Source organism: Rhea pennata, chromosome 4 (genome assembly GCF_028389875.1).
Source record: "Rhea pennata isolate bPtePen1 chromosome 4, bPtePen1.pri, whole genome shotgun sequence".
NCBI lineage: Eukaryota > Metazoa > Chordata > Aves > Rheiformes > Rheidae > Rhea > Rhea pennata.
The window spans coordinates 65,182,387-65,198,011 of NC_084666.1; the positions used below are offsets into that span (position 1 = coordinate 65,182,387).

General features: G+C 44.2%; 1 protein-coding gene across 2 annotated transcripts in view; it reads right to left on the reverse strand.

Moving 5' to 3' along the window:
• Positions 1–15,022, reverse strand: part of TET2 (tet methylcytosine dioxygenase 2) — a 72,741-nt gene extending 57,719 nt beyond the window's left edge. For both annotated transcript variants that reach the window (XM_062574160.1, XM_062574159.1), the window contains exon 1: positions 14,938–15,022. In XM_062574160.1, the coding sequence (XP_062430144.1) occupies positions 14,938–14,967 (30 nt within the window). In that variant the 5' untranslated portion in view covers positions 14,968–15,022. The remainder of the gene's footprint in view (positions 1–14,937) is intronic.
• Positions 15,023–15,625: the final 603 nt, after the last annotated feature.

A 15,625-nucleotide genomic window follows, 5' to 3' on the forward strand; every position in this document is an offset into this window, starting at 1 on the left:
CTTGTCCTATGTAAGAAAATATCAGTAGTAGTAGTAACAGAAGATTCTCTGAGTCAAAAATGCACTGGACACATCACTTGCATAGGTCTTCCATTGGTTAAGTTAAACATACCGATAAAGCCCACAGGCATCTTGAATGCTAACAGACTAGTCTTTATAAACCTCGATACTTTCTGACCCAGAATTTTTTTTAAAAAAAAAAAAAAAAAAAAGCTTCAAGACTTCTGAAGAAAAACTGCAGAAAATGTACTATGATGTACCCAATAAAAAGAGCTTTATGCATTTAGAGAAGTTTTTGTAGTAGACTCTAGCTGTCCATTCTCCAAGTCTGCTCATATTTGTACAGATTCACAGTAAAGTGGATTTGCTTTCCTTAGATATGAGAAATACCCACAAAGAACTCATAAAACAGAAACATAGCAGTGACCTATTTTCAATGCTTCCATTCTTATTTCTCAGTCAGCTATACACAGTGTAATGAACATCCAGCAGTGGAAAGATATCAATAATCAATGCAAAGTCATTTGCTCACATGCTGAACACAGCATTAAAAATTAGCTTGGGGGAATGGAAGGGGGAAAACAGTGGTGGGTCAGGGTCCAAGCTGCAGAAGCACTTCAGCTGCTTTAGTTAGAGCTATCTGACCACATTAAATGACTTAGAGACCAGGCTAAGTACAAGCTAAGTGATGGCCTTTTTGTTTGTTAAAATACCGGTAATAAAAGTCTGCAGCAACTTTGATAATTCTAATGCAGAGCTGCCATGGACATTTATGGAAAAGGAGAAGAAAATGGACTAACCGTATACTGCTGGAAGTTTCATTCAGTAATGGGAGAGAAACTTACTGGCAAGGAGATATGGAGAAGCTTGCAATGTATCTTTCCTAAGGGTTTGGTCATTATGGTATTTATGGAGTTATATCATGGTAACTAGTATAAAATAGAACTACAATTTTTCTACCATTTCAGCTACTTTAAAAAGGTCAATATTTCTATGGGGGGGGGAAGCTTTGTCAATTAATGGGCTTTCACAAAGCTGGGATTAAATTGTTTGAGTCCAAAAGTAAAAATCAGAAGCAATTTATTAAAGAACATGGGTTATTTTTGCTAGTTTAGTAGCTTTTTCAAGAAAGTTTGGTTTATCTTTGGAAACCAGTCACAGTTATACAGAGCCTGTATTCCTCTACAAACATGTATTTCTGTGAAAGCTTTCAGAATGCTAGAATTTGTCAGAAACTAATTGCCTGACCATATGCTTCCATTTTACAATAAAGGCTAGTTTCTAGGAAGGAAGCTGTTTTAGAGTAATTTGGAGTATTGTAGAAACTTCTTGTCTTTAAGAACTTCAAGGATAAGGCAGGGGCAAGTATTTTCTTTTTGACAGATATCTAACATGTACAAAACATGACTTTTTAAATATATATTGAAATAACGTGGGCATTTGATAGTTAAGCATAAAGCCAGGTTTGCTACAGTGACAAATTCAGCTATTTTTTTTTATAAGGCCCTTATCAAAAACCAAGTCAGCCTTACAATGGTATTCATATTTTGTAGTTGGAGGGGTATCAGTTGAGACTACTAAGCCATCTTTTTCCTAAACGAATGGTCACAACCTAACTACAAAGTATTCATTAGTGTCTCAGTGCAAGTGTTAATAAAAGAATAAAAACAAGAACTGTCAATCTAGAACCACAAGATCACACAGTGTTCTTTTATTTTTGCCAAAGCTAGCTAGCTTTGTAGTTCCTTATGACTGAAAATTATATGTAGTTTCTGAGTCAGTTCAAGGAAGAAACAAAGTTACGGTGCCGAAAAACATAGTCACTTCTACCCCGAGTTGCTGAATCACTTACTCGCTCCTGCTAGTTAATAGTTGCTATTTTTAGTTTACGGCGGAAAATTCTCTCGTGGTGGCAATGGTATTTTAAAACAGTTTAGAAGCAAAATCATCTGCCTGAATCTCTGACGTACTCTCAAAGTTTGTGTTTTGTACGAGCACCTCGTTATTCCCTTCCAGCGCTGGCGATCCGGGTCATCCTAGCGCGCGAGACGTGGCATTTGCTGGCTCTTTCATAACTGCCCATAAGAGTTCTGGGGTCATGTTTGTAAACACTGCAGCCATGTGCGCGTCAGCACGTGGCGAGACATCAAACTGACCTAGAGCGCCTAGCCGAGAGGTAAACCTTGGCGCAAGGATCAGTGTCGCCAAGCCAACTAGCGCCAACTCCCTCGGCAGCACGCTCCCCTCGCAGCCCTGAGAAAGGCAGCCACGGGTTGCGCGAAGGGCAAACGGGAACCTCTTCCCTGTGCGTGGCACACGCGGACGCATGTTAATACTGATGGTGTCAAGGCAGGTTCTTTCCCACAGCTGTAAGCAAAGGGCACTGCTGAATTGTTCTGAAGAAAAACAAAATTCATTTCTGCCCTAAGTCAGTGAAACTGGAGCCAATGTGGTCCCACAACACAATGCAAAACTACGGCTATTAGAAAAAGAATTGTATAATGGCATGTTGCCAAAGTTTCCAAAATGACTTCAAAGACAGATAACGCAGACATCATGTCTCTCTCTAACAGTTTTTTGCTGGCTTTGCGCTTATGAAATTAAGACCACGTTTCAGGCATTTGAGGAAGTAGCCCCTAAATTATTTCTGTTTATCAGTTGAGACTGCACGTAGCTAGATATGGCCAGTACAAACAAAAGCCAAGTCTTTCATTTCCTCTTAATGCAAAATTAGCAGATAGAGCCACCCAAGGCCTATGGAGAGTTTCGTCTCACCCTAGCCATGCACTCTATGTGCTTAAAAAAATAATGCAGGAGGAGGGACTAGCCCGGGGTCTGTGTCCCTCCCTCCTTCAGCGATTCTGTTCGAAGTGCAGCTGCGAGCCTCACTTGCTTTGACCTTTGCCGCTAGAGCTGCGAATAGGACAAAGAGTTAAAGTGTTACCAGTCCCTGCTGAGCTTGCACTTCTCAGGCCCCGCAGCCTGAGAGGGTGTGCACGCCGCAGAGGGCCGGCGGGAGGGGGCGCCGGGGGGAGAGTAAAACAAAAGGAGAAAAATAAACAGTGCACACCCCGAAACAAAACAGGGGAACCAGTGCAGAAAAATGTCCGTCTCTGAAGAACATGGACTTTTCTGTTTGTTTCTCTCCGTGTACTTATAGCTTGTTATCTGAACTCAAGGTACAGTAGATATATGAGTCCTTGAACTCTGAACTCACGAGGAGAGCAGCAAAAAGTCAGTCAATACAATTTTAGCCGAGCGACTGGCAATAAGGACGCTTTGTCTTTCTGTGCCTAAGCTCTGGGAGGCCATTTAACACAGCAATACGCAGCCGTTCAAACCTCTTTCTTACTGTATTCCAGTGGCCTGCTAAAACAAAGCAAAACCAAAGCAGTTCTCTCCCAGTTAAAATGCAACTGTGGCTTCAAATACTAGCTGCTCCAAGCTACTAGTATCTCTGGTAGACACTCATCTCTTAAATCTGGACAAGCAGTCCCCAGTTTGTTAACGGAAAACAGAAAGTATGTTCATTTGTTTCCGCAGGATTTCTGAAATCCTGCCCTACCATAAATGCTACCCAATTCCCTAATAGCGTCTCTGGAAAGCAGAGAAGTACCTTCCCCACTACTGCATGCGTGTCTAGCTAGCGCTCTCCAGCGCTACTACTCTACCGAGCAATAAAGTTTCTATTTTTGACTCACCGTCCACAACCTCGCTCTAAACCCCCAGACTGAATGTTGCTCAAACATAAAATGAGCAAAACCGAACGTGTTAACAGAACGCGCCAGCCCATCACAGCCCTGTGTCTTGCTGCGATCATTAGTAGTAGCCGCAAACGCGGATCAAGAAGTTGGGCTCTCGCAAACGTGGCCAACTCTTGCGACGTGGCACCCTCTTGCCTGTTACGCAGCGCCCAGGGACGCCCGGGACAGTGTTTGTAAACAGTGCGGCCACGTGCACGCGAGCCACGTGGGGGCTTGACTCCGGCTGCACCTCCAAACTCCCCTGGAAAAGGGCGCAACTCGGGGAAGCGAGGAGGCAAGCCTAAATGCTGCCTCGCAGTCTTTTTCCAAAGCGGTGCGCAGCACTGCTGAATCTCTAAGCACGGTGGGAGGGAGGGGGGAATCCATCTGTCCTTCACGGGCAACTGCCTCCGTCAGCATTCAGAGGAACGCTTCCTGAACCAAATTACCCAATGGATTTTACTTCTGAACGCATTTTGTCATGGATTGTATCACGAGTCTCTGAACGCGCGGCAGTTCTTTGGGGTAGGCTCTCCGTTAACCGCGCAACGTACCAAAACAGCCGCACTGAGCTACGGCTACCCGCAGCAAAGGTGCTCCCGACTACAGACCACAGAGATACAACGCTGAACACTACAGGGGAGAAAGAAAAAAAAAATAAAAAAGATAAATTTACTGCCTGTGATTCAAGTCTAGGAGCTAACAGGTGACTGTTACCAGGCGACATGCTACAAATGTTACTTGGGTTGTGTCACCAGCCCTGGTTTGTACGTTCCAGCTCCAGCAGGGATCGTTCTGGCAACAAATTAAGGTTTTTCTTTGAGGTCTGCTACCAAACCAGCATGGCGTCAGCATGAGGGTACATGACCCTTAATGAACCTTTAATTGATAAACCAGATCAAAACAGAAGTCACATGGTAGGTTTGAGCTGATATACGGGAACAGTTTGCAGACTGTGGGAAATCTTGCCTGAATGGATAGGAGGATCAAGGGTATTAAAGGTTAATGGGAGTTACTGGAGTACCTACTTATTGAAGTGACATTACACAGCTCTGTTGCACACACTGCAATTAACCGACACAACATACTATTTTTAATTATAATTAGTTCATTGTGAGGTTGTTTGTTTGAAGGTGCACAGCAGCATCTGCAGTGCAGTAAAACTGAGGTAACTTCCATTCCTACACCCCTTCTTACTTGGTGGTATGAGTTTCAACAGTTTGCAGTGCTCTAGGCAAAGGCAGCCCCCTCCCCTGACAGGAGAAACAGTGTTTAAGGTACAACTTACTGTGTCATTTTGGACGAGCAGCACCAGTTTAAAAATCTGAGGACTTGTCCAGCAAAAAAGGATATGTTGTCAATCAACAGAAAATGCTACTGAAAACCTGCTTCTGAAAAAAGTGAAATGCTACTTGTTTCTGATTCTAGTTTCTGTTTCTTAAAATTGATACTTCTGTTATCTTAGTAAGCAGAGAAAACTATCTGCAAACCTCTGAATGAGCAGGAAGGAGGGTATCATGGGTAAAGCACTGGGGCTCAGGAGATACGGGTTCAGTTCCCAGCTATACCACAGCTTTCCTGTATGTCTTTTAGGTTTTTTTTTTTTTCTTTTTTAAAAAAAAAGTACTGAAATGAATGACTTGAGCAAGGTTTGTACAAGTTCTGCGATCTGTGTGCTTTGGCTTTCAGTTGTTGCTTATTAATTTTATACCCTTTCTCTCACTCTTTGCATGCTTTGCCTGCTCATTAATATTAGCACCCTAGGGAAGAGACTCTGCAGCAATGCTGGTTGGGAACTTCAGTTAACTAACACACACACACACACAGCAAGTAGCAATAACAGATTTGGTTTATTTACTGCAAATATTTAGTTTTTGGAAGGGATCTGTCTGCCTCCGCTTTGCATTATAAACAAGAGCTACTAACACTCTGGCCCTTGTGCACTGCCAGACCATTTTTTTTCCTTTTAAACTGTCTCCTTTGCTGAATTAAGTAGCAAAATGAAACAAAAATGGCTTATGCTTTTACAGCCCCAAGCACAGTGGGATTCTGTTTTATGGCTGGAATATGAGGTACCTCCTAATGTAAGCCTGCAATAATTAATTTCACTCTATCCACTCTCTTTATATTTAGAAGCATCAGAGTTGCCATCCTGAATTAGACTCATGCTACAGCTTGTCCAACAACATATCTTCAACGAGCTAGCAGCAGTTGCTTCAAGAAAAAGCAGCATTCACTACATGGTTAAATTTACCCTTCTAGAGGCAAAGCTTCTTTCCAATCTATCAGCTAGAGTTTATATATTTTATATAGAGAAAAAAAAACATTAACTTGCAACTATTTTGGAAACTTTTAAAAAAAGTAAAGATTAGTTTTCAGTCTCTACACCCCAAGTCTATACCTAATAACTCTACACCTGCCTGAGTCCGTCTGTCCATTTTCTCCCCCCCTTCCCCCCAAAAATATTCTGCAAACTATTTTTGTCTCTCTGCAGTTACTGCAAAGTGTGGGAAATTTGACTGGGTGCCTCACTCCTGCGAGTGTGTCCATCTAGGCAGACTGTTATAGCTCTATGAAGCCCACTGAAAATGGTAAAGGCTGCCACCAGTTTGCAGGATCACAAATTAACTGACAGCAGCGGGGGAGAGCGAGCAGAGCCTCTACACTGAAACTGACAACTGCACAGCATAAACACAGGGGAAAAATACAATAAAAAACCCAGTATTTTCCCACCCAATCTCTTTCACTTCTCAGGCATTACTCATAGCAATAGAAGAAAGAAAATAAGTCAGCAAAATTCTTATTTTTCCTACTTCTCTTTCTCTCACCTTCTTTGCTGCATAACAGATTACATGGAAGCAGAAAAGCACAGGTTCAAACTTAACTTACTTAAAAGAACAAAAGCTCTATTGAAAGCTCTATAGAAACAATGCAGAACTGACAGACTTTATGCTTTTCTATTTTGAGCATTTTTTTCCATGTTTATAAATATTAAGAGTACTCTTCCCTATTTGGTCAATGTTTTCATCTTTGCTCCTTGATATGTGATCTGCATGCTCAGAAATTGACTGTGTGGAATGGAGACTCATTAGCATACGTTTTCTGCCCTCAAAATGTCTGCTTGTCATGTGAGGTAAGTAAAGGCTAAACCCAACTTCTTTTCAGTTGCTCAGCTTCCATGCTTTTGATTTTTACTATTGCCATTTTAGTAATGCCTTGGACATTTTGGGGCAGACAAATTTGAAAGACAGATAGACAAGTAAGCAAAAGGAGTGTATTAGGAAAAAAAGTTTGTCATTTTAAAAGAAACAAGTTTAATATGTATATGCATGCACCTCCCAGTCCCCCAACTCCTAGGGAAAGGCAAATTCCAATGCATTTTGAACTTTCATATGTTCTCTTTCAAGGATAAATTGCATTCCTTTCATTAAAGGATACATGTACTTCAAGTTTCAAGGAAATACCTCATTTCTGTGAACTTTAGAAACTTTGGGGGAAGGGAGACAACTCCTGCTTTAGTGCAACAACTAGTTTTCTTCATCTTACCATGAACAGGACAGTAATGACACTTTCACACAAGAGGAAATATGCAATCATTCTTTTCTCCTTTTTGCTTACATAAGAACTGAAAGAGTTCTGTGTCCTTTGGCAAATATAAAAATTGTATAACTTCAAAGTACGTGACTTCAAACACAAGTGAAGTAGCACTGAAAGAACAAACAGATTAAACAAAGATGAAAAAAACAGTATCAGGAGCATGAAAACGGCAGTGAGTACAGCACGAATAGTTGTTGTCTCCCATGCTAAAGAAGGGATATGGGAAGTGATGAAAGGACACCAAGTCAGGGTAAAACTAATACCAGCATCAGGCCCAGGTTTAACGTACACCCTTTGATCTCTCTAACAGCACAGAAAATGACACAAGCAGGAACACCTAGCCAGCGCAAACTCAGAAATGCCTTTTTCACATATACTCTCTCCCATACTCTTTATTCTTTATTGTCTTCCTCTGCTACCTAGCTGCTGCAAGACTAATGGGAGTGTGGGTCAAAAAAAGAGTCAGAAAAGAACAGGAAAGAAGGTGAAGAACTTGGTGACAGAGAGCACATTCTGGATGCGAGACAGACAGTGGTGTCTAGCAAATGAGAGGACAGATCAGAATGAACCCACAGGAATGTAATAGCAAAAGACAATCATTGTAATCAATATTAATGCTAAATGGAAGCAATCAATGTGAACACACAAATAACAGTAAAAGTAACGTGTGTAACATGGTACGTGCATTGGTCTTCATCCTCTGTTGTAATGAGGGCAAATACCATGACTCATCTGGACAAAATCAGCATATACAAAAGAAGTGTCCCAACTGCTTCCTGTCTATATGGAAAAAAACAGCTCCCTGGATCCATTTCTCAAAGCAAGCAGTATGGTTTGCATACCATCCTGCATGTTTGCTGCAGAACTGTATGAGAAAGTCTGAAAAATGTGCATAGGGCGGAAAATCATGTTTCCAGATGAGGAGCAGAACCTCTAACAAGGTCCCACAGTGCACATGGTGTGGGCTTAAAGTGAGTCTACAGATCAAAACCTGTTTGGCAGCTTTGGTTGGGTCCACAGAGGAGAGCATGACATACATTGTCAGTTGGCATGCTTCTGAACAACAAATAGATGTATTCTCATCTGTGCTTCCTGAAACACCCTTGGCAAGACAATCCAATAATTACCACCACTTTTTTTTTTTTTTTTTTTTTTTTTTTTTTTAAAGCAGATTTTGTGGCATTATTTGTTCAGTTAAGTAAGTGCAGAAATCTCCAAAGAGCTTCTTATGGCTAATGGAGATCTAAAACTTGCCTTGCAGTAGTATTAGCTTTCGTAATAGCAACGCCTCTCTGTGTCAACATATCTCATTAAGTAACAAAGACTTTCAGCTATTTGATTTTACTTATGAAGTTAGTAGGATTCATGATTTCTCCTCTGTTCTTTAAAGAGAGAAAATTGTTCTAGTATTCAAACAGGCAGTGAGTCATTCCCAATTAAGCCAAAAAAACAGCTAACAGTTTACGGTGGGATTCTTGTATTGCAAAGAGCTGTTTTGTCATGAAAACTTTGGGGGATTGAAATCCTTATGAATTTTCAAAAGGGGTGAGAGGTGTGGCGGAGGAAGGGAAAAAATAAAGAAAATCACTTGAAACCTTTGCAACAGTTCCCTGAACCCTGTCTCAGATTCAGCGTCAGCCGACTCCAAGCAAATGTGTCGACACCATCCAGATTGCGTTCGAGTAGCGGAAAAACAGAAGCATTTGACAAAAGAACCAATGATCTAGAATGTAATACAGATGCAGAAAGCGCGGCCAAGAACCAAACTACAATATGTTTTTCTAAACTCTGCCGATTCTGACATCCTCAATTTCTTTTTCCCAGTGAGAACCGGGGACATTCCTAGAACTCTGTCCTTGCGGGCTGCGTCAGGACAGCTGCTGAGGATGCTGGGACACTGTTTGTAAACACTTAACCACGTGCGTGCGACCGCATGGAGAGTCATCGTCCTGACCTAAACATCTACCCACTTGGTAAGCTGTGGTATTATTGCAATGAAGCCAAATCCTTTTCCAACATGATTTGACTTAAAGCAGCTCATGCCAGGACATTTGGAAGACAAAGCTCAGACTGTTTATGCATTATTAGAAAAAAAGATGAAGAAAAAAGTTGTTTAAATTTTAGTCATTGAAATGTAAATTTTAGGGTAGCGCAGCTCTTGGCAGCTTTGGTTGGGTCCACAGAGGAGAGCATGACATACATTGTCTGTTGGCATGCTTCTGAACAACAAATAGATATATTCTCATCTGTGTAAGTAAGGAGTAAGAATGCAGAAGTCATTATCCTCTTTCTATGTCTATAAAAAAATTCATTTTAAACCTGCAAGTTCCTCCTCACCCCTATATACACCTGCTGAAGGCAACATTCACATTCTGTGAACCCACGTGGAGCAAGTTTGAGGTCAGCAGTAATATTGCTGAACACGTGAAGTATCTCATGGTGTTTAAGTTACATGATATTAATTAGAGAATTCTAAGGCTGCTGAGCTGTACCTGTGGAAAACACTTCCAAGGGTACTTCTTGGTTATCTAGTTATTCTTTCTTATCACAGCTATCTAACCACTTGCCTGCTCATTTCTTTGCTACCATATGCAAGTGGAGCGCAAACACTTCTTCCAAACACAACATGCTTTTTATAAAAAATGTTTCCCTTTTCTCATATAGAAGTTCTCACAACTAAAAGTGGTGCTCTCGTCCGAGACCAGAGAAGCTCTTTCACAGTGTGATCTCGATAGTTAAGCTCAGAAAGTTTTTCCAGTAAATGGGGGAACAGGACAGTGGCATATAAGCCTGTGAAAGCAGTAACTTGCACCTCCTCACATAAGCTTTACTTGTTGTTTCACCATTCAAACACATCTCTGCAGAAACATACCTTTTATATACAAGGCACACTGACAAACTTGTCTTGAAATACATACTGCATTTGGTTAGGATTAAGGTGCTGAATTTTCCTTTCTGCCTGAACTTGAGTCTAGGAAAAGTCTGTTCCTCTGCCCATTACAACTGAAATGGTGCATTTATTCTTCCAAAATAAAAACAACACACTAAGAATTAGGTCAAACTGAAGCCTCAATCCCACAAACCTTTATCCGTAAGGATAATCCTACTGGGGTTCTCTCCCTGCCTAGGCACCTTGAAAATAGTAGCCTTCCATACTTTGCTACACACTAACAGCACTCCAATTTGCAATCCACATCTCCACAGAAAACTTTATTCTTAAAGGAGAACCTGAATTTTGTTCAGGTTGTTAAGATGAGTCAGCCTTCTGGAAGGTGTTTGACTGAGATAAACAAATCTCCTTTGAAAAGGTAAACACCAAATCTTCAAAAGTTTTAATTGTTAAAGTGTTTTTTAACATAGCAAGTTTCTTTAAACTGTTCCCAGATTTAAAATCCTGTATTATGAACAGCTAATAGGGCTCTCTTTATGACCCCCTTATAAGGCGGGGCATTTTTTTTTCTTTGTTTCAAGAACTGTAAGATATGTGGAAGAAATTATGTAGTTGTTCCTCCTATTTCTGAAGCCTTAGTTTTCTCTACCTTCCTTCTGTTGCCTCTCTCTCCCCCGCCCCCCTTCTACGTAATGCGAGACATTCCCAGTATTTTAATCCAAAAAACCTTTTTGGGTCATTCAGTCATCAGCTGTCCTTGGGATCAGTCCAGCTGATGTTGGAAGTTTACAATTTTATTCCTGAACACTCTCTCTCTCCCTCCCTCCCCATACACTGAGTAATTCCTTGGGAAATCTTATTAAAAAAAAAAAAAAAAAAAAAAAAAAAAAAAAAAAAAAAAACACTACCCCAAAGGAAGGCAGAAGTGACTACTTCTAAATGTGTGACTGAGATGATGATTACTCATGGTACTTTCCATTCTAACATTTTATTACCTAGGATATTGGGACAAATGCAAATTGAACATGTAACCAGTGATGATCTGAAAACACTGCAGCTTCAACTATGCCAACTTGTTACTAGTTACTTGTTCAGTGTTTAAAGGGATATTTTTTTCCTGCCAGAATATCATTAAATGAGTAGGAAGATGTTCACTGCTATATGGAGTATGGCACTGGAATAATGCTAAAAGTATGATTGATTCACATAATTCCCTTTTTGGCTTCCAGCCATGATGCAGTCATATGCTTTATCTCTGTTCAGAGCACAGCCTCTCTCTCTCTTTTTTCCTCCTCTCCTCTTTTAAATGAATCATAGTACATCCCACTCCATTTCAGAACCAGCACATTGCCTTTCAAAATGATGTCACAACACTTACTGCTGCTGGCTGACTGCCTCAATAGCAATCAGAGAGCTGGACTAAATAAATACTGTATATTATTTGGCAAAATCATTTGTGGTTGTGTTCTCCAACACAGTTTCCAAGATAACCACCAACTCTACTTGAAACTTGGCAACTTTGTTCTACCACTTTCAGGCTCCAGTTGTGAAGCTGGCTTACAGATGCTGCTACCATGCTTCAAACTACTGTGTGGCAGTCAAATGAGAGGTAAAACTGTGATAAGCCAAATTTGACAGCTCATCCAAAGTTCCACCTTGAAAAACAGGCAATTTAAAGGGACCTTATTTGACTCCCATAGGAAAAAGAGACCACTGAGAGCAAAAGAGAGCATTTGATTTACAGTGATTGCTTAGGTACACCCGGAGAAAGCCAATCTGCTGCCATTTACATGCAAATAATTTAGGGGGAAAAAAAAGGAAAAAAAAAAGAAGCATTCCTTGCAATCCCCAACAGTGCCAGTAACATCAGTTCAACCCAAATTTCATGTTTTGCAACACCTGAGCTGTAGATTTGTTCAAAAACATGATTATAGCTTTCTTAGGGCCATTTAGCTCTGATTATTATTTAAAAGGAACTCTATGGGAGACAGAGTCCCAGAAGCATCCAAAATACTTGAAATAAAAGAGGATGGATGGTCCCTTCAACCTCTGGCTGCTGACATCCCAGTTCTAGCAGTGATTATCAAGTCTCCTGATTCTGCAGGTAGAAACCAAAACATTTACAACCTCCTATTTCTGTTACCCAATGTGGCACTGGTGCCAACAAGAGACCTTGGAAATCTGTCCGTCATAATAACTCCTCAGCAGGCACACGTTTCTTGTTCTTTAAACAATATTGACATGCTGAAGTCTAGGACCATGCGCACTATATCAAAACAAAACCAGTTTCCCTGGCTAAGGGCCAGGAACCAACACAATGCCAAAGTCCTAGTTAAAAGCCTTACTATGAACAGTGATAGTTTAGCAAATTTGTGAGCTTAAGTGTCTCCTTTCCAACCTTTTTTTCTTTTGAATATTTCTTAATTATTAATTCGGAAGTGGTCAATACAGAACTCGTTTCTGAGGTCCTTGGAATCATTCACAAAGTTTCTTGATGCCACCACTTCCCAGAACAAAACAGCCATTTCCATTGCAAGATGATTTTTGTGTTCTTCACTGCACATGAATGGCAGTCTAAGCCCACAACCTAACCACTGTGCACTGTTATTTTTGAATCTTTGCCCTCCCTTTCTTTTCTCCCCTACACCCTAGTTACTAAATTTAAATGTTTTATGACTGGCAGGGTCCACACTACACTTTCTGCGACACTGAGAAAGAGAGACAAAGTATTGCCCAACAGTGATTTATTTACATTGGTTCCAAATTGTTGTTTTTCTGCAGGAAAAAATCCAAGATGTGTACATTCTTTGAAAGTATTAACAGCAGCAGATCTGGTAACACCAGGAGTTTTTGCCTTGCTCAAGTTACCAATATTTTCAGGACACAATGGACTTAAATATACTGGAAAGAATGTAATTTGGGAGCAGGATAAATCACATCAGTGTTGAGAGTTTTGTGTCAAAACAGTATCAATGTTTTACCCTTATACTTGAATCTTTTGAATATCAGATAACTGAGGAGTAGAAGGAAGCTTTGAAGGACAGTAGCAACCAGTGCCATGTGTCAGAGAGAGAAAGAAGCAGTGTTTTTAAATGACTGTCTACTAAAAACTGCTAGGTGGCCATCATTAGTCATGGACCTTTAGCAAAGAGATATACAAATGGCAAACTATATATAAACAGCACAGTCTTACCTTTGTTTGGAGGGGCAAAAGAGGAAAAGAGGAAAAAAAAATCCAAGAATGAAAGCACTTTGGGGAAATGTAATAACAGTTGAAAGGTAAGCAGACCTAAGGACTCACCAAAGAAATACCCTCATCTTCTGAGGCTACTGATAAAGAAGCTAATACATTCATCACACATCAGTTAAGGGAATTTGTCTAACTCCACAAAGATAAGAGAAAGAATGATTTATAATGCATAGGCAGGCTGCCCCACCGACGGCATCTCTTAAAAGGACAGTGCATGTACCATGGTGTCGTTTTCTCCACCTTTTAATCAGTCAGATCGGCCTCTGACTCGAGTTTATACACAACTCTTGCCCATTAACATCTCTCTGTTGAATATCGTCCACCAGCACGCCCTGTTTTGCGCTTTACAGCCTCCAGAGAAAGTGTCAGTGGAATACACATGCAGATACACAAGCGAATATACATGTTACTACACTCACCCCCTGCTGCAGTAAGTCAACCTGCCATTAACATGCAAATAGAATGGCCTCATTAGCCGACAAACAACACCCACTGACCTGCTTTCACTAGGGACAATGTCTCCTCATGCCTGAAACTCCTAAATTTCGCATTAAAAGGAAAAAAAAGAAGAAAAAAAAAACAAAAACAAAAACAAAAAGCAAAGCAGAGCAGTGCCGAACTGCTATTCGGAGCTGCTGTTCTCCGGCGCTGGTGACTGCTCAGAGCCTGCACATTTGCATGCTGCTCATCATGGAAAACAAATCTTGTGATGAGAGCTTTGGTTGCAACATTTCGATGGAAGCACGCTACACCGCATCACTTCTCCCTCCACCTCACACGCTGAAAAGGAAAATCGCGTAGCGGCAGGAGCGTCCGCCGAGTTTCCGCGGCGCCGGCCGCGAGCAGCGAAGCCTCCCCGGCGCGGCGCGGCGCGGCGCGGGCAGCCTCCGCGGGGCGACCGAGCCGCCGCGGCTGCCGCCTCTCACCCGCGCGCCCCCGAGCGACATTTGGGGGGCGGGGGGGGACACACGGAGCCTCCCCCGGCGCGGGGCCAGCGGCAGCGCTGGGGCGAGACACGCGTGTAAAGCCCAAAGAGGAGGGGGGCTCGCAGTGCCCCCCCCAGCACACCCCCCCCCCGCACGCGGGTCCGCGCTTCCCCCTCGCCCCCCGCAGCGGGTTTCGCTTCCCGCCCGGCCCGGGCCCCGGCGGCCGCCTCGCCCCTTCCCCGCCGGCAGCGCCCGCCTTTGTGTCCGCCGGCCCCGGGGAGCGGCACAAAGCCGGCGGCGGCGGGGGGCGGCGGTTGGCGGTTGACGGTTGGCGGTTGCCGGGGGGGGGGGGCGGGGGGGGGGCGCCCCCCGCGCCGCCCTCTGTCAGTCAGCCATGTTGGGGCGCCGCGGCGCGGCCCCCGCCGGGGCGCCGCGGGGAGGGGCGGGGGGCGCCGCGGGGCGGGGGGAGGGGGCCGCGGGGGGCGCGCGGGGCGGGGGGCGCGCGCGGGGCGGCGGCGGGCGCGCTCTGACCTCTGCCGCGTCCCTCAGCCGGGCCGACATCCAGCACGCACAGCCGGGCGCCGCGCTCCCCGCTCCTACAGGGCCGCCATCTTGCTTCCTTCTGCTCCTTGACGAAAGCGGCCGGGCCCCCGCATCAGTATGCACGCGGCGCCCTGACGTCGCGCCCGCCCCGCCCCGCCCCTCCCGCGCGCGCCCCCCCCTCCCCCGCCCCGCGCGCGCGCGCCCCCCGCAACCCCGCCCCGCCCCGCCCCGCCCCGCCGCGCCGCGCGCGAGCGCGCACGCGCGCGCCACCTCCCGCGCGGCTCCGCTCGCTGCGGGGCTCCCCCGGCCTCCCTCCTCCTCCTCCTCCTCCTCCTCCTCCCCTTCCTCCCCCCCCCCCCGCAAGTTTTACCCCCTTTTCTGCTTTCTCTCGTTCTGCCTCCTCTCTCCCCTTCCCCGCGCCTTTTCTGCACCCTCGGCGGAGTTCCGTGCGGGCGTCCGCGGGTACGCACGGCGCAGGGGGCCCCCGGGGTGCAGGGGGTCCCCAGGGGTGCAGGACCTGCAATGGTGCAGGGGGCCCCCTGGGGTGCAGGGGGTCCTGAGGGGTGCAGGACCTGCAATGGCGCTGGGGGCCCCACAGGCTGCGGGGGGACCTGAGGGGTGCAGGACCTGCAATGGTGCAGGGGGCCCCCTGGGGTGCAGAGGGACCCAAGGGGTG